Source organism: Artibeus jamaicensis, unplaced genomic scaffold (genome assembly GCF_021234435.1).
Source record: "Artibeus jamaicensis isolate MK-2021 breed Jamaican fruit bat unplaced genomic scaffold, CSHL_Jam_final contig_465, whole genome shotgun sequence".
NCBI classification, from domain to species: Eukaryota; Metazoa; Chordata; class Mammalia; order Chiroptera; family Phyllostomidae; genus Artibeus; species Artibeus jamaicensis.
Window position 1 is genome coordinate 15,273,755 of NW_026521843.1, and position 19,762 is coordinate 15,293,516.

Here is a 19,762-nt window from a genome sequence, read left to right on the forward strand (position 1 = left end):
GAAATGGACGACCTCTTCTTCTTACCTTTTCTTCATTCTCTTTGTTCTCTTCTTTCGTTTCTTTTTGTCCTGTAGATCTCTGCTGTTCAGTACAGTTGCTACTGGCCACATGTGGCTATGGAATACTTGCAATATGGCTAGCCTGAATTGAGATGTGCTATAAGTGTGACACATCCGATTTCTAAAATATCTCTCTAATTGATTTCATATTGATTGCATACATGACACTATTTTGTATCTGTTGGGTAAAGATATTAAGATTAGTCATTTTGTTTATGATTATTTGTTAAATATTTATTAAGATTAATTATTAATTCCAGATAAGGAGTAAAAACTCTTTACCCTATCTCTTTCAGTGGTTGCATCTAAAGAATACATACAGCAAGTACTTGAAGACTCTCCAAAGTAAATAATAGCAGACATACTAGGAAGAGAAGCCAAAATTCAGAGAATGACCCATAGAGATATTAGTTTCCTTTGTGTCCTGCCACTCCCTCCTGCCACCCGCAGCTTTTTCTTTCGTGCATTATTTCCTGGTTTAGGTCCTAGGGCACCCTGGATGGTGGAACTATGCCATGGGCATGGGCAGTAAAAGTTCCAATGGAAATCCTCTGTTTTGGGTTAGAAGACACGAAAGAGGGCCCTTTGGTATGGAGCTTGTTTGACTCTAGTGGCCTTAAATCAGACAAGCCCCAGTTATGAAGCTCAGCTCCTGCCGCAGCATCCTACTCTCTTTTGTTGCTTCACCTCCAGGTGGATACAGTCATGGGAAGTGCACCAGAATATGTGGAGGCTAAAATTCCCATGTTCTAGCCAGAGCACCAGGAAAAGGTGTCAGAAAGTATAGGGGAGAGGAGGAAGCTGGAGAAGAGGATTCTCCAATTTGTGTATGAAGTCTCAGGCTTATTCTTGAGTTGCATGAGTATGCAACTGATCAGAGTCAATATAGCAAAGGCTTTGAGAATTGAACTGTAGTGTAGTTCAGTGACCAGATCCCAGACTGCTTTCTCAGTAACACATACTTGGCGAAAACAAGAATAGCATTATAAGGCTTTGGAAACTATACTGACATTTGAACCAAGTCCACAGACAGTGGTTTAACACTTTCAATCTGAGCCTAACTTTGTGGCAATCCATTTGGCAACTTAAATGAAATGAGAAATTCCTTGTAAGACACACTTAAAAACTCAAGAAGAAATAGATACTGTGAATAGTCCCATATCTGTTAAGACGATTGAATTCATAGTTAAGAAAATAACCTTTCAAAAGTAAAACTCCAGGCCCAGATTGTTTGGAGTGAATTTTATCAAATATTTAAGTAGCACTAGTTCCACGCAATTTCTTCTAGAAATTGAAGTGGACACCAAATTTCCCAGTTCATTTTGTAAGGCCAACATTTTTCTAATACCAACATCAGTTAAAGAAAGTACTTTTTGTACAAAACAAACCATAGACCAATATCCCTCATTTGAAGAGAGAAGCAAAACTACTAAAAAAAATTAGCAAATTGAATACAGCAGAAAAAAATGTAAAATGCATCATGACCATGTAGGTTTTATTCTGGGAATAAATGACAGATTCAACATTTGAAAATCAATGTTACTCTCCATATTTACAGATTAATACAACAAGAGAAACCACATATCATATCAATAGTTGCAGAAAAAACACTAACGATATTCAAAATCTGTTCATGATAAAACCTCTTAGCAGACTAGGGGGATTTCTTGAACCTGAACCTGATAAAGGACATCTACATAAAAGCTACAACTAACATCATTCGTGGTAAAAGACTAAATGTTTTCTTCTTAAGATTGAGAAAAAGGCAAGGATTTTCACTTTCCCAATTCCAATATAACATTGTACTGAAAATCATAGACATTGTAATAAAGCAGGAAAAAGAAATAAAGGGCCATTCCAATACAGATTGGAAAGAAAGAATTAAAACTGCCTCTGTTCAGTTATGACATGACTGTCTATGTAGAAAATCCCAGGAAATTTCTAAAAAACTTATAGTAAATGGGTTTTCCAGGGTTGGAGGATATAGGTCAACATATGAAAATGTATCGTATTTTTTTATACTAGCAAGAATGGTTGGAAAGAGAAACTTTACAGATAGTGCCATTATAATAGCTGCCCTCTGGAAAAAAAGAAGAAAGAAAAATGTAGTTATAAATCCAGTAAGATCTGTTCAGGATCTGTATTAGATGTAAGGAATAAAAAACCTCAGTAAATGGAAACATATTGTATTCATGGATTAGAAGACTGAATATAGTTAAGAGGTCAATATTCTTTTTGTTAATCTATGGTTTTATTGCAGTCACCATCAAAATGCTAGCAGGATTTTGTAGATATTGACAAGATGATTTTAAAATTTATTTGGAAAGGCAAAGGAATTAGAATAACCAAAATAATTTTGAAAAGAAGCACAAAGTTGCGTGAGTCAGACTACTAAATTTTAAGACTTATTTCAAGGGCAGTGCAGTATTGGCAAAAGGATGGATACATCAATAAAACTAAATTGAAAGGTAGAAAATGGAACCATGTAAATGTGATTAATTGATTTTTCATGATTATGCAAAAACACTTTGATGAAAAAGGATAGTCTTCTTGGCAAATGGTGTTAGAACACTGGACATCCATTTGCCAAAAAAAAGATCTTGACCTTTATCTTAAACCATGTACAAAAAAATGACCCAAATATAAAATTTCAAGCTATAAAACTGAGAAGACAAGAGACAACATAGGAGGGAGTCTTTGTAACTTCAGTTGGGCTGTGAATTCTCAGATACAGCATCAGAAACAATTCATGAAAGAAAAAATATAATAAATTGGATTTCTCCAATTGAAAAACTTTTGTTCTGCTGAAGATACTGTTAAGAAAGTGAAAAGATACGGCATAGTGGGAGAAATACTTGCAAAGAGGACAGATTTCCAGAACATATAAAGAGCTCTCAAAAGTCAACAATAAGAAAAGAAGCAACTGAACAAAAACCAATAGGCAGTAGATTTGAACAGACATTCCACCAGAGAAAATATACGGATAGCAAATAAACGGGGAAAGATGCTCAGTTTCACTGGTCATTAGGGAAATGTAAATTAAAGCCACAATGAGATGTCATGACACAGCTATTTGAAAGACTAAAACAGTAAAAACAATGACAACCACAGATGGACCATATCAAGTATTGGTGGGAATGTGTGGGAATTGGAACTCTCCTGTGTGGCTTGGGTGACTGTTAAATGAAACAGCTATTCTGGAAAACAGTTTGGCAGTTTGTTTTAAGGTGATAGATATACTTCTTCATATGACCTAGTGATTCCACTCTTAGGTATTTATCTAGCAATGGTAATCATTTTTCTAGAAATGGAAGTTTTATGTTTACAGAAAAGCTTGTATGTGGATGTTTGTAGCAGCATTATTCATAATCAGAAACCAGAACTGGCTTCATTGGGTACATGGGTAAACAAATAGTGCTATATTCATACAATGGAATACTAGTCAGCTATAAAAAGGAACCAACTATTGATACATGCACTGAGATGTGTTGATACATTTGGCTGATTCTTAAATACCTTATGCTAAGTGAAAGAAGCCAGTTTCAAAAGGTTATATATACTATATGATTCCCTTCTTGTGACATTGTGGAAAATGTGAAACCGAAGGGACAGAGCCAGTCAGAGGTTGCCAGGGATGGTGGGGATGTTTAACTATAAAGGGATAGCAAGAGAAAATTTGAGAAGGTGATAGAATTGTTCTATAACCTACCTTCGGTGGTGCTCACACAAATCTATACATGTGAATCTACCCATGCGACAGAACTCATAACTGTACTCAAAAAAGGTGAACTTTACTGTGTATAACTTGAACTGGGAGTGCCAACTGAGAATTGGAATAGCATCTGAGAATACTTTGATGGGATGTAAATAGAGAGGTGAATCTAACAAGATCAAAATATAATAGGGATAAATTTAAAGTCCTGAATAGATTCTGAAATTTGGCTGTCTAAATTAAGAATGAAGACTGTGTGGCTTAACAATAGTGTGTGTATGTGTGTGTGTATATATTTTATATATATTACACATGCATATATATGTATATATTATATATATTATGCACATATAATATATGTATATAAAAGTTTTGGGGCTTTTAGTTTATAGGAAGCATAATATAAGTCAACACTGATGTACCTGCCCCCCAAAAAGCAAGCTATTTCAATTTGCAGTGGTATTTATTAGTAGAAGTTTAGTATCTGAAATGAAGGCATGGAATTTTGAACTTGACTGTGTGCTTTTTAGAGCACACCTGGACTCTTACAGGTTAGTTCTAAGAGGATTATAGACAGACTGGTACACCTGCAGAGAAGAGAGAGGGATGAATGATAAAGGAAACTGAGACCAGTCACAAGAGGAATAGTGAAAGAAACTGGGGTATTTAGTCTGGTCAGGAGGTGACTCATGGTGGAGTTGAAAAAGAGGTCACAAGAACTGCCTGTAAAGGCTGTAGAAGGGCAGTGCTATTAAAGTGAAACTAGAATTGTTCCATAAATTCCTAAGAACAATTCCATAAATGGGTGAAATTTTAAGAGAGAGATTAAATTTCAGTGTAAGAAAACACTCAAGGGTTAGAACTAACTCTTGGAAATGAGCCACTTCAACAAAGTCTTTTTGTCAAATTATTGATTGAATCTACTTGCCCATTGAGAATCTCCTTCAGCCTGGCATTTCCACAAGATTCTTGCCTGACCTTTGCTTCCCCTACTTGAAGTTTTAGTAAATAATCATTTTATGTAGCAACTGACAGGAATAATTCTTTCATCATTGTCAAAACCATTTGAGTTGTTTCTTTGAAACTGCATTTTCCTAGCGGTTATTTAAACTTTCAGATAGATGACATAGCATGATGCAGTTTCAGTGGTAAGACTGAAGAGTCCTTTTGGCCCAGCTGTGTTCCTTCTGTAGCCCGGGGTGCAGGATGTATGGTTCACTCTGCAGGTCTGGTGACTGGGCCTGCCTGGGATGGGGCATGTCCTGTAAAGATCATTAGCTCCCGAGGCGCAAGTGTGCACATAACAGATCGTAGCTGTGCCTGGGAATTCTGCCATTTCATGTATGTGTCATATTATGAAGCATTGTAAATGTGTATTTTCTAAGAGAGGAATTCCTGCCCCAGTGGTCCCAATACTACAGCCTGGAAATTTTTAGAGAGTGATGAAAAGTAAAACTTAAAACTGCCATTTTGTTTTTTAGGCAGTCACAACTGCTAGCCATTCTAGGTGTTTCATTTCTTCACTTTTTTTTTAAGCTCACCTTATGTCACCTCTGATCCTATTTTTATTTTTTGTTCTCTTGCTCGCTCTTCATTTTTATGAAAAGTTGAAATAAGCAGTATCCAAGGAGTCTGTACTCTGTGCTTGTTTCATCTTCTCCAGGGTGAAATAAAGGAAATGCAAGGCTATTGCTCTTCTGTATGACGTGTTGATCTTTTTCTCCACCGCGAGGTCAGGTACTGTGTTTTCTGCTTCCCACAGAACTCCCCAGGTGTCCAATATGTGCGTCTGTGCATGGTGGGTTTTTAATAAACGGTCTCGACTGATTTACTGACTTTTCTCCATAGCAAGAAAACAACGCCTTATTTTATCCCAAAGAGGCTACAGAGTACTGAGTACAGTGTTTCAGGAGATCTTTGAAGTCGAAGGGAAGGGTTTCAGAATTCTGAAATGTGAGAGTGTGAGATTCTGAAAGGTATTTAAATGTACTTCTTTGTTTCGAAAAATACTCGTGTGATGTTTTTTACCTCACGTAACTTCTCTCTCTCTTTCTAAAAAGATCCTCTCAGTTGAGGGTGTGATGATTTGGATAATTTGATATACATTTTTATTTAAAAAAATATTGTATATTCAAATACTTTTGGCTGCTTTAAAATTTAAAAAATATCAACTAAAATTAAAAAAATGAACTTCCCTAGTATTCTCCTTTAAAAGGATCCACATGGGAACTTCTTGAAAATGAAAGGTCTTTATAAGTATTCATTTTATAAAAACATTCTTTGTTTTTAAAAAGAGTTCATTGCACAGTTGTTTTTTTAAGTGGAGAACTCCCTAAGTGCATTTTCAAGATAATTTTATTTATAAAAAATACATTTACTCATAATTGTTGAGTAAATACTTTCTAATTTATTTAAGATTAAAGTGGGACAGATTTTTGCATCACATTAAAACAATAACAGCTTTATTGAGATATAATTTACACACCACGCTTTGAAGTGTTCAGTTCAGTGGTTTTAATACATTTGCAGAGTTGTGCAACCGCCATCACCATTCCAGAGCATTTTCATCACCATGGAAATAAGCCTTGTACTTGTTACTGGTCACTTCCCATTTTCCCCTTTCCGGCTCCTGGCAACCATTTATCTACTTCCTGTCTCTCGGATTTACATATTCTGTACATTTCATGTAAACGAAATTATACAGTAACCATACATTACTCGTAGATGGCCTTTTGTGTCTGGCTGTACTCACTTAGCTTAAAGTTTTCAAGGTTCATCTACATTGTAACACATAACTACCTTTTTAAAAAATAGCTGAATGATACTCCATTATTTATATATTCCTCCCATTTTATTTATTTGTTCTTGAGTTGATGGACATTGGGCTGTTTCTACGTTCTGTCTATTATAAATAATGCTGCTAGTTTTTGTGTGAGCATGTTTTCACTTTTCTTGAGTACTTACCTAGGGGTGGAATTCATGGGTCATAAGGCAACTCCGTGTTTAACATTTGGAGGAACTGCCAGGGTTTTCCAAAGTGGTGGCACCATTCCAGTCCCAGCAGCATTGTGTGCGGGTTTCAGTTTCTCTGCATCCTTACCGAGTCCTGCTACTACATGTCACTTTGATTGTAGCCATCCTAGTGGGCATGAAGTGCTGGACCTCATTGTGATTTTGACTTTGGTTTCCTCAATGATTAATGATGTTGAGCATCATTTTATATGCTTGTTAGGTGTTTCTGTATCTCCTTTGAAGAAATATCCAAATCCATCCATTTTTAAGTTGGGTTTTTTGTCTTTTTATTGTTGAGGTATAATCGTGCGTTATATATATTCTGGGTACAAGTTCTTTATCAGATATGTGATTTGCATATCTCATATTTTCTCCCATTCTGTGAGTTGTCTTTAATTCCTAGACTGTGTCATTGAGGGACAAAAATTTAAAATTTTTATGTTGTCCAGTTCATAAATGCTTGTGCTTTTGATTTCATATGTAATATGCCTTATTATAAAGATCTACTCTTATGTTTTCCTCAAAGAGTTCTATAGTTTTTGCTCTTACACTTAGATATTTGATTCATTTCGAGTTAATTTTGATATATGTTGTAAGTTAGGGACTCAGCTTTATTCTTTATCATGAAGGTATCCAATTATTTCAGCACCATTTGTTGAGAAGACTCTGTCCTAGTCTGTCTGGGCTGCTGTAACAAAGTATTATGCCTTGAATGGCCTAAACAACAAATGTTTGCTTTTCGTAGTTCTGGTGGTGGGCATGAAGTCAGGATGCTGGCAGATTCAGTGTCTGGTGAGGGTCTGCTTCCCAGTTCAGTGTTTTTTTGTTGTAACCCTACATGGCAGAGGGGGCAAAGGAGCTCTCCCGGGTTTTTCTTTAAGGGCACTAACCCCAATCATGAGGGCTCTGCTCTTGTGACATAATCACCTTGCAAAGGCCGTACCTCCAAATACTATTACATTGAGGATTAGGTTTCCACATGTGAATTTTAAGGGGACACAAACATTCAGTAGTCTATAGCAGACTCTTTTATTTAAAAAAATCTAATTGTGGTAAAATATGCATAACATAAAATTTAACATCTTAATACTTTTCAAGTGCATATTTCGGTGGCGTTAAGTGCATTCCCATTGTTCTGCAACCAGTCCCCCAACTCTGTTTTTTATCTTGCAAGACTAAAATTTCATACCCATTAAACAACCCCCATCTCCCCTCCCCCCAACCCTTGCCAGCCACCATTTTTTTTTGTCTCTATGAATTTGGCTACTCTAGATACCTCATGTATGTGGAACCACACAGTATTTGCCTTTTTGTAAGCTTACCGTAACATTCTCAAGGTTTCTTCATGTTATAGCATGTGCCAGAATGTACATGTTTATGTTTATCTGTTTAACTGTTGATGGACACTTGGGTTGCTTTCATTAGGCTATTGTGAATAATGCTGCTATGGACACGGGTATACAAATGTCTTTGAAACACCGATTTCCCTTCTTTTGAGTACACACTAAGGGTGGAATTGCTGAATTATATGGTAATACTCTTTAAACATTTTAGAGGAGCTGCCTTATTGTTTTCCATTTTACATGGTGCACCATTTCACATTCCCACCAATGAATGGTTCACAGGGGTTCCAGTTTCTCCACGACCTCGTCAGCCCTGTTATTCTCCTTCTCTCTCTTTTTTTTGCCCCATTATGGATTACCTTGGTACCCTTGTCAAAATCAATCGACTGTAAATGTGAAAGTTTATTCCTAGACTTTGAGTTACATTCCGTTGATCAGAATGTCTTTCTTTTTGCCAGCACCACACTGTCTTGATTACTGTGGCTTTGAACTGGAAAGTGTGAATTCTCCAATTTTGCTTTTCCAAGATTGCTTTTTGGCCATTCTGGATTCCTTGCATTTCCATGTGACTTTTATGATTGGCTGGTCAATTTATGGAAAAAATAAAAAGCAGGGATTTTTATAGGGATTGTTGAAATCTGTTGATTAATTTAAGTAGCATTGACATCCTAACAATATTAAGTCTGCTGGTCATTGGATATGAGCTAGCTTCCCATTTTTGTAGGCCTTCTTTAATGTTTTTCAGCAATGTTTTGTAGTTTTTAAGTAAATGTATCTACATTTCTTTTGTTAAGTTTATTTTTAGTCTTTTGATTGATGCTGTTGTAAATGAAATAGATTGTTCATTGATAATATATAGCAATGCAATTGAGTATATACATTTATCTTGTAACCTTGCTAATCTTAACAGTTCTCATAGTGTTTTTTAAAATCCAATCTATGGGGTTGGCCAAAAAGTCTGTATGTTTCTTTTCTGAAAAATAAAAAACGCATTTTTCATTTTCAACAATAATTTCATTTGATTTGGATATTTTGAGTATGTCAGCTATCTCCTGTGTAGTATAACATTGATTATTCTCAATTAATGTTTCAATTTGATCATTTTCAACTTCAGCTGGTCTACCCAACTGTGGAGCATTTGTGCTTGAGAAATCTCTAGCATAAAACTTCACAAACCACTTTTGACTTGTTCAATCAGTCACAGCCCCTTTTCCATACACTGCACAGCTCCTTTTTGTGTGTTTCAGTTGTATCTTTACCTTTTTTGAAACAAAGCATAGTATGCCAAAAAATGTTGCACATTTTTCCATTTTCAATATTCAAATGGCTACACAAAAATTCATCCATTTTGATACTTTTTTCAATGCATACTGATGTGACAGCTGTCACAATACAATCTAAGTTGTTTTGAAGAAAGTTAAAGACAACTAAGTGCTACTAGAGCCATCTTACAGAACAAAACCAAATGAACTTTTTGGCCAATGCAATAGATACCATTCATTTCTTTTTCTTGCCTAAGTGCCCTGGCTAGAAATTCCAGTACAATGTTGAATAGAATTGGCAAGAGTGAAGATCTTTGGCTCAGATTTTTAATGTTTAGTGGTTTGGAAATATGTATTACTGACAATGTTCCTTTGAGAACTTGAAAATCCAGCTTTGTGTCCTCAGTAGAAACAAAAATAATAAAATTTCTTCTTTGGAATTCAGCATGCTATTTATTTTTCAAGCATCAAGGCACAATAGATTCTAGCTTGGCTTTTTCTAAAACTTTAATGCCTTTGCTTTATTAAATTTATGAATTTTTTCCTGAAAGTCACTAAGGTAAGCTAAATATGGGACTTTTAAGAACATTATCTGTAATGTCCATGTTGTCCTGAGGAATTGTGCATGATGGTGTAGTTGAATAGGAACGAGTAATCAAAGCATTCATATTGTCTTCACTAGTTCTTCTTTGTCTTGGCTTAGGTTAATGCTTTATAGTTGGCAGGTTTGGAGAAATTTTATAATTTGTAATAGATTTAGTTGAAAACCAGAGATGAGAGTGGATAGGGTGAAGGGTGTGATTGTACTAACTTTTGATAATTTAATTCTCCATGCAACTTCTGAAGGATATATTTGTGTTCCAATCTATTCCCTATAGAAAGTGGCAGAAGTAATAACTCTTTCACACTTTATTTATTGCTGTAGATGTCGTCAGTGCTTAGATATTCAATGTGGGGAATGGAATTTATTTCATGTATTGAGTATTTCTTAAATCTGTTCTATGCGTGTGGCATTTTGCCTTGTTGAAGACATGAAATAAGTGAAAGAGCATGTTTACTTTGTGAATGCTTACAAATATCTAGGAGGATCAAGTACATGTACTTAGCTTGGGCTGCTGTGTATTACTGATTTTGTGTGTGCGCCTTGTCTCTCTCACTAAATGTAAGCTCCTTGATGATAACCACCTTGGAGTTGACACAGTGTGTATCACAGTACCTCATGCTGTACCATGTGTTTATTACAAAATTTAAAAATTAATGAAATGGGGTGGAAATGGGAGGGAGGTGGGGAGCACTGGGGGGGGTGGGCTGGGATGGAAGTAAAAACCAAAAAACTGTACTTGAACAATAATAAATAAATTTAAAAAATTATATTAATGAAACAATGAAATAATATGACTACATTTCAGTACCCAAGTGAATGGCATAACCAGTTAGTATTGTTGAATTTCAGAAGTAACAGTGATCAGTTTGTTCTGATTTATTAGGGAAGTCTTCATACAAGAAAAGGTCATTAAGTAAGTTTATAAAGTGGGTAAGAACTGAGCAAGGGGAAGGAGCATTTTAACTGTGTATCATAGTATTTGGAGGTCAGTGAGTGGGTCACATTGACTGGAATGGAAGATTGGTATTGCCTTGTAGATAGAGAGAAGGATGGATAAATAAGTAGGAACATAGTATTTTGGAGGCCTTAAATGACAGTTGGAAAAGTTGGCCCTTACTCTGTTTGATATTAGAGAATAACTTAAGTTTTTTGAGCCAGGGAGTTTTGGGGACGAAGCAGCCCTTCAAGAAGTTGTACCTTATTGTTAGTGTATATTGTGGGCTGGAGGGAAACTGGTAATAGGTGATGATTTAGGAGGATATAGCAATAGCTGAATTCCTTTAGTCTTGCCAACTCTTCAAGAACGTAGTTTTTGGCTTGATCTTCAGCACCTAGCATAATGCCTAGAGCAGAATTCAAATGTTTGTGCACTGGCATGAATGTGTGGACTAGATCATCTGGGCCTGGATAGAGCCTTTTGCAGTAGGAAATGCCCATGTGAGAAACATTTGTTTCTGTGAGAATGAGGGGTATGGGTAAGGTGATATTGAATTTTCAGCATGGTGATTAAGGAATAGCAGCGCCATCCCTAGAAACAGGGAAGTCATCTAGATGAGAGAGGAATGAAAAAAGGGATACTAAGGAACATGTGTTTAGATTTGTTGAGTTTGACATTGAAAGATGTGCATAGTACATAGGAACAGGCTCAAATGAGAACTGAAGTCTCAATGTTCAAATTTGGATATCACCGTGAAGGTGTTATTGTTTGTGCAGTTAGAGTGATGTATGTGCGTGCATGAGTATTGTGGTCTTCATGTACATAAAGTGTACATACCTTTATATACTAGAACCCAATATATGTGTGTTAGATTACTGGTATACTAATTTGTTTGTTTATATTAGCAGAATTATGGGAATTGATCCTTCAGGTGAGTGAAGGAGCAAAAAAGGGAGCTCAAGAAGGAGACAGGAAAGAAACAGAGAGGGAGAAGAGTTTACAACACAAATTTGCCAAGGAGACTTGGTAATTTGTCGTATGTATTAAAATAATAGTAGTAATAACAACAGTAGTATTCTGTGTCACTTACTGCTGTGTACCAGACACCATGCTACGACACCGTGGTTTCTTTTATCCTCACAGCCAATCTGTGATGTTAGTAATGTTACATCCCCCTTTCACTGATGAGGAAACTGGATTCTAAAGAAGTTAGAGTTTGCTCAAGATCACCTGAGTAATAAATGATTCGGAGACCTTGTGGACATAAACCAGGCTTTTTTTTTTTTTACTCCAAGCCAAATGTTCTTTCTATTATACCAGAGGCTTGATGTTTAATTTATTCAAGTAAAGGACTGCATCTTTAGAGAATCGGTTCTCAATAAAGGCCTGTTAATTAACAAATATCTCCATGTGTTTTTTTTAAAAATATTTTATTTATTTATTTTTTGAGAGGGGAAGGGAAAGAGAGTGGGAGAGAAATATCAATGTATGGTTGCCTCTCATGCATCCCCTGCTGGGAACTGGCCTGCAACCCAGGGATGTGCCCTGACTGGGAATCGAACCGCCATACTCTGGTTCGCAGGCCCGCGCTCAATCCACTGAGCTACGCCAGCTAGGCCTCCATGTGTTTTATTTGTGGCTGCTTATACTTTTCTGCTTGGGTATTTATATTTAGACTGTGTTAGGAGATCAAAATTTTTTGATTGCATGTTATGGATGTTAATTTAAAAGAGGATATCAGTTCTTTTGTTTGGAGAATTAATCATTTAGAAAGTGTTTTTCAGATTTTTTTTACTGAGTAGTAAAAAAAATGCATTCTTCAGAACATTCACGTGCTAACAAGGAAGTAAGAGGGGCCTGATATTGTCTTTTATTTCAGGGGATATCATCTTCAATGCCCAATACCCAGAGCTGCCCCCCGATTTTATCTTCGGAGAAGATGCTGAATTTCTGCCAGACCCCTCTGCTCTGCATGTGAGTAACTGCCAGTTCATTTGGATGTTCTTTGTTGAAAGAAAGTAAAGTTAACTTTTGACAGTTGCTTAATAGATGAATTTGCCAAACGTGGACTTTTTCCCATCCCTTTTTTCTCTGTTCTGTAAAATAACAGAGAAGTGTTCTTCATGTTCTGAAATAGTTTAAATAAGAGGTTTTTTTATTGCAGTTTTACTTTCAGACCATTTGAAATAATGAAAGTCTCTAGCATATTGGTTAAAATATTTTTACTTCAGCTTAAGGAGACATGTTGAAAGCATTTTCTTTGTTTTAACTTAATATTTCATGCCTGCAATCAATTTTCTCATGTTTACTAACACTTCATCACAGGCTTGTTAGGGGAGTGGTTTTGGGCCTTTCAAGCGGCCTTTTTTGGTACTAGAAGTGAAAGTGGCAAATGTGGAGTTGTGTCCCCATTATTTCAGCGTGATTATCAGAAGGGTAAAGGCCAGGTGAAGTGCACTTTATCAAGCTAGACCCGAAAATTTGCAGTTGAAGCACAGTGTGTCTGTAATTAAGGTAAAGAGGTGGTGGTACTTGTCAGGGCACATGTGGTTTGTATAAAAATTGTGTGTTTTGCATGACTGGTGGAGAAAAACGTGCCATTTTGTTTCAAAGTCTGACCAGACCAAAACAACTCTTTCCTTCCCCACTCAATTTTGCTATGATGCCTATACTGTAAGTTTTATTGTTGTTCAAAACTATGTTCTTTGCTTTTTTTCTGGATATGTTTTGTTTCCTTTAAGTTTTGTAATTTAAAGTTTCGGTAACTTACTTTGAAATCTTGCCCCATTCCCTTTTTAAAAAGGGGAGTATTAACCAGGACATTTTAAACCTAATGAACTTATTTAAATTTTTTAAAAATGTATTGATTTGAGAGACGAGAGAGAGAGAGAAAGAGAGATTTATTGTTCCACTTATTCACGTATTCAGTAGTTGCTCTTTTATGTGCCCTGATGGGACCTCAAACCTTCAACCTTGGTGCATCTGGATGTTGCTCCAACCAACCAAGCAGCCTGGCCAGGGCTCCATCTAAAGAATTCTTGTATGTTCTGTAATGCAGCTGTAAAAATATGGTTGGCAAGAGTGGGGTGGTTTTGTTGCTATACTTGTGATAATTACACAACTTTTGGCAGATTTTTAAATAAAATTGTAGTTTAAGTATGGCCCCTTTAGATGCTGTCTGTTAGACATTCACTCCGTATTGAAGCTCAAGGGCTTCCCTGGAGAAAATGAGGCAGAAGTTTCCCTATAGACCTCCTGTGTATTAAATCTGCCCAGTGGAGGGTAGCATGTGTTAAATGCCAGAGATGTATTTCAGGCCAGGTGCTTCAGGAATTTAAAGAAGGTTGTCAGAAAAGCCCTGTAGTGGAGTTGAGACTTATACTCATTCTTGAAGAAAAGGAGAAAAGTAGGGAATATAGCAGAGAGTATTTCAAGTAGGGGGAAGGACATCCGTTTGAAGAACTTATGTGTAGTAGATTGTAGAAATGTAAGTTAATACAGGAAGGGCTAGAAAGGGTTGGAAAGGTAAGTGCCTTAAACGCTGGGTTGAGAGCCATGGGAGGAAATGACTGGACAGGCATCTAGCAGCAGTGCGGTCAGTGTCATGGATTAGGAAGACATTGAGGACCAGAGCTGAGAAGAGTTGCAAACACCCAAGAGCAGACCCAAAGGGTTTGGGGTTGGGATGATACAAGAAGGAACACTAGCATGTAAAGGATAAGAAATGCATATTTGCAACCTCTTGTTTCGGAATCGACTTTAAAATTTGCAAAGCATATTTTCAATATTAAGTATTGAGAGAAGTAGAATTTAAAAGCTAGAAAGACATTAAGACTTATTTTATTCCACTTTTCTATGTTAGTATGGAGGATATTGATTTATACGGTTGTGTCAGACTTGATATTATAAATTTACTCTTCTGATATTTTGTCCCTGAGAGAAGTTACCACAAATGTTTTGAGAAATTATATGAAAAAGAACAGCTAAAAAAAATTAAAGCACTATGTCTAGAAGAAAGATTGCATATCCAGTAGAACTACCTCTTTCTAAACTCAAACCTTTATAATTCAGAGAGGTGAGTGCCATTAAGGACTTTGAGATTCTTAGGTGAGTGGAAAATACTAGATAGATACCAGAGCTAGAGCTAGGTCTCTCACAGGTACCAGAAAACCATCAATTCGGCATCCCCAACCTCTGAGCCACTGGCCTGTACTGGTTCGGGCCTGTTAGGAGCCAGGCTGCACAGCAGGAGGTGAGCTTGAGTGTAATGCACTGGAATTATCCTGAAATCATCTCCCCACTGCACCCTCTTGGCCTGTGGAAAAATTGTCTTCTGTAAAACTGGGTGTTGGTGTGAAAAGGGTTGGGGACTGCTGTCATATTGCTGGAGTTAGGGTCTTAGTGGTCTAGTGACTCCCACTTCTGGTGTGCATTAGAATAATTTAGGGAGCCAGTTAAAAATACAGATTCCTGGACTCTAGTGGACATACCGAATTAGGTTTTTAAAAAATTCCTTATCCAAGGATGTTTTTTCAAAGAGGAAAAGGGAGTTTCTCTCTAGAAACATGGATGTGAGAGACAGGCATCTATCAGTTATCTCCTGTATGCGCCTGGACCTGGGATTGAACCTGCAACCTAGTCGTGTGCCCTGACTGGAAATGGAACCTACAACCCCTCTGTTATGGGATTACGCTCCAACCGAGCCACACTGGCCAGGGCTAAATTAGATACTTTAGGGAGTTAGTGTCATTAAATTCCCTGGGGGATTTTCATATATTAGTTTGAACTGCTATTGGACTATTATAATTAAATCCATCTTTTACAGTAATATTTCCAACAGAAGGCCATTTGCCTTTGCTTAACATTATTTCCAGTGATGTATCATTTTCCATTTTGGGGACAGTTCTAATTTTTTTTAACAACAGCATTACTGAGACATAATTTATATGCCATGTAATTTACTCATTTAAAGTGTATAATTGAATGGTTCTCAGTTATTCATTGAGTTGTGCAACTATCGTCAGTTAAATTTAGAATTTTGTTGTCACCCCTAAAAGAAACCGCAAACCCGTTAGCGGGAACTTCGCATTGTCCACTCTAGGCAGTGACTGATCCGTATTTGGTCTACATGGACTTGCCTGTTTCAGACGTTTCTTATAAATAAAATCATACAACATGTGGATTTTGTGATAGACTTTCACTTATTATACTCTTTTTTTTTAAAGATCTTATTTATTTATCTTTAGAGGGGAAGGGAAGGAGAGAGGAAGAGAAATATCAATGTATGGTTGCCTTTCATGCGTCTCCTGCTGGGAACTGGCCTGCAACTCAGGCATATGTGCCCCAACTGGGAATTGAACCATAATCCTTTGGTTCGCAGGCCTGCGCTCAATCCACTGAGCTATACCAGCCAGGGCTTATTGTACTCTTTTTAATGTAGCATATGTCACTATTTTTTTATTGTCAAATAATATCCCATTGCATTCATATACCACCTATTATTTATACATTGTCAGTTGATGGATATTTGGGCTGTTTCCACATTTGGCTATTATAAATATTGCTGTTATGTGGATATATTTTTATTTCCTTTGGTTATATCCCTAGGAGTGGAATTGAAGGGTCAAATAGTAACTGTGTTTAATTTTTGAGGAACTCCCAGACTGTTTTCTAAAATGCCTGTACCATTTTACATACCCAGCAAGCAGTGTAGAAGTATTCCAAGTTCTCTGCTTTCTCATCAGCACTTTTTATTTTCTGCCTGTGATTGTAGCCGTCCTAGGGGGTATGAAGTGCTACCTCATTGTGGTTTGTATTTCCCTGATGGCTGTGCATCAAAATGATATCTTTATGTGTTCTTGGCCATTTGTATGTCTTCTCTGGAGAAATGTCAATTTAAATCCTTTGCTAGTTTTAAAATTGGATTATTTGCCTTTTTATTGTTGAGCAGTAGGGTTCTTCTTTTTTTCTTTCTTTTTATGTTCTACGTATAAGTTCTTTTTGTCAGATACATGACTGACCAAAATTTTCTCCCATTCTGTGGATTGTCTTTTTATTTTCTAGATAGTATTGTTTGAAGGAGAAAAGTTTCATATTTTTTATGAAGTCTAATTTATCTTTTTTTTTGTTTGTTGCTTGCGCTTCTGGTCTAAGAAACCATTGTTTAGTCCAAGGTATAAAAAATACCTACTATTAGGTTTTCATTGAAGAGTTTTATAATTTTTGCTCTTACATTTAGGTTTTTGATACTTTTAATTTTTGCGAAGTAGGGGCTTTGCTTTATGTTTTACAAGTGGAGAGCAAGATCTCCCAGCACAATTTATTAGAAAGACTATTTTTTCCTTACTGAATTATCTTTACATTCTTGTTGAAATTTAATTACCATAAATATGAGGGTTTATTTCTGGGTTCTCAGTTCTTTTCCACTGGCTCATATTTTAACCTTTTGCCAGTTCCACTTTGTCTTGGTTGTTGTGACTTTGTAATAAGTTTCAAGATTGGGAAGTATGAGTTTTCCAACTTTGTTTTTCTTTTCCAAGATTGCTTTGCTAGCTTTGACTATTATGAGTCAAATGTACATTTATATATTACATACTAATTTTAGAATCAGTTTGTCAATTTTTGCAAAGAATCCAACTGGGATCTTGATAGGGATTGCATTGAATCTCTAGATGAATTGCTAGAAATTATTGCTGTCTTAATATTAAGTCTTCCTATCCAGGAATGTGAAATGTCTTTTCATTTTTTTAGTCATTTAATATCTTTCAATAATGTTTTGTTTTTTTCAGGGTAGAAGTTTTGCATTTCTTGTTAAGTTTGTTCCTAAGTATTTTTTGATGCTATTGTAAATGCAATTGTTTGTTAATTTCAGTTTTAGTTTCACATTGTTGCTGTCTAGAAATACAATTGATTTTTTAAAAGATTTTATTTATTTATTTTTAGAGAGGGGAAGGGAGGGAGAAAGAGAGAGAGAGAGAGAGAGAGAAACATCAATGTGTGGTTGCCCCACTGGAGACCTGGCCCACAACCCAGGCATATGCCCTGACTGGGAATTGAACCTGCGACCCTTTGGTTTGCAGCCCGAGCTCAATCCACTGAGCTATGCCAGCCAGGGCACAATTGATTTTTGAATATTGATGTTGTATCCTGCAATTTCACGGGCCTTTCTTTTCTTTTCTATAACGTTTGTCTTTCTAATGAGCTAAAAATCTCTACAGACTTATCTTTCTCTATTTTGAGATAAATCAGTTTGTTGTGGAAGCTGGAGGATGACAGATTTTGGTATCGGGATATGATTATAAAACAGTAACTTTGTTTTTCCTTTGCTCTCATAAATTGAACTTACAGCATTTTATAAGATAGAGAGGGAAACACTATTGCAAGAAGCTTATAGTATTTCTGAGATCTGCCTTTAAGGTCAATACTCACAAATTCTAGTAGGTTTGTTAAAATTTCGCTTCAGTTCTTTGCATCGTATATGCTAATAATTCATTCACCAAACCACTGAAGTCAACATTAATCGAAGTTATGACCTAGTATCTAGCCAATATATATAAAGGCTGAGTTCTATTCTAGATGAATTCCCTGAAGACAGACATATGCCTTAATTAATAGATGGCGTGAGATGATTATATAAATAAAGCATAGTACTACATAGCAAGAGGGAGCAGATAATTTGGTTTGAGGGTAGTCATGGAAAGTTACTTACACCACAACAACATCATCATCATCCAGATAAACTGGGTCCGTAAGTATTTTCCAGGAACATTTAGAAGAGTTGTTCTTGATTTGAGTGGTTGTTATTTGTAGAGCTTTTTGCTGTTTGCACCTTTGCTCTGAGCCTCAAGTCATAAGCATTTTCTGATTAAAGTGTCCCTGCAGTGTAAGTTAGTCAGTGGCTGTACTTTTACCGTATTCTGTTCTATGTGTTTGTACCATATCACATGTCATATTATGAATAAAGTGCTGACATGCTGGTGCCCTCTGTTACTGATGAAAAAACATAGACGTCAACAAAAGACAAATCAGGGGAATCCTATCTGGGTGTTTATTGGTTGTGCACTAAGTGTCCAACAGTGTACCCTATGGAACTTGACCTCAAGGAGGCTAAATTTCAGGGGGACACAGCTGCATGAACACAAATAGACACAGGCAGTATATGCTAGAATGCCGTGGGATAATGAGATAGTGTTTCGTATACACTAAGGTGAGAAGAGAGGATGATCAATAAACTAAGACACGCTCCATTATAATGAAAAAAGTAAATTATTATAGGTTGAAAATGTGGGATTAAAATGATCAGGAAAAAGCTGGAACTTGTACCGAACCCCAAGTGATGGCTATGCTGTGGCTGTTAAACTATAGCTATCACTCAGTCGCTTCCCTAATTTTGTCTCCGTTCAGTCCGTTCCTTGCTTGCCTCTCTTCAGCCACTTGGGCCTCTTTGCTCTTCCTTAAACATTTAAGTACACTCTCCCCTTAGGACCTTTATTCACTGTTCATCATTTTCATTCACCTCTGCATGGAACTCTCTTCTTCATTTTTCTGAAGGGCTTGCTCCGTCTTGTCGCCAAAAGTCATTATATCAGAGAGGCCTATATAAAGCTGTAATGACAACCTTCACATTACTGTCTCGTATCTTTATCATGCTTCATTTTCTTCATTACACTTTTCACATTGGATACGTTTTTGGTTCCTTATTTGTTTGGTGTCTGTCTTTGCCAGGGTGACCACCTGCCTGGGGCTGGGATGCAGCACCTTCGGGGCTGAGTCTTGGGCAGACTGGGGCAGAGGGTCACCCTGGGTCCTTCTCTGGAAGGGAGGCTCCGAGAG

The 19,762-nt window shown here is 36.6% G+C and overlaps 1 protein-coding gene across 2 annotated transcripts in view; it reads left to right on the forward strand.

The window, feature by feature from the left end:
• The window catches only part of BABAM2 (BRISC and BRCA1 A complex member 2), a 357,539-nt gene that overhangs the window by 63,374 nt on the left and 274,403 nt on the right, over positions 1-19,762 (forward strand). Inside the window, exons 2-3 of one of the 2 annotated variants that reach the window (XM_037146620.2) lie at positions 76-159; positions 12,810-12,904. In XM_037146620.2, coding sequence (XP_037002515.1) covers positions 153-159; positions 12,810-12,904 — 102 coding nt within the window. In that variant the 5' untranslated portion in view covers positions 76-152. The remainder of the gene's footprint in view (positions 1-75; positions 160-12,809; positions 12,905-19,762) is intronic. The other variant, XM_037146619.2, reaches the window with a different exon arrangement.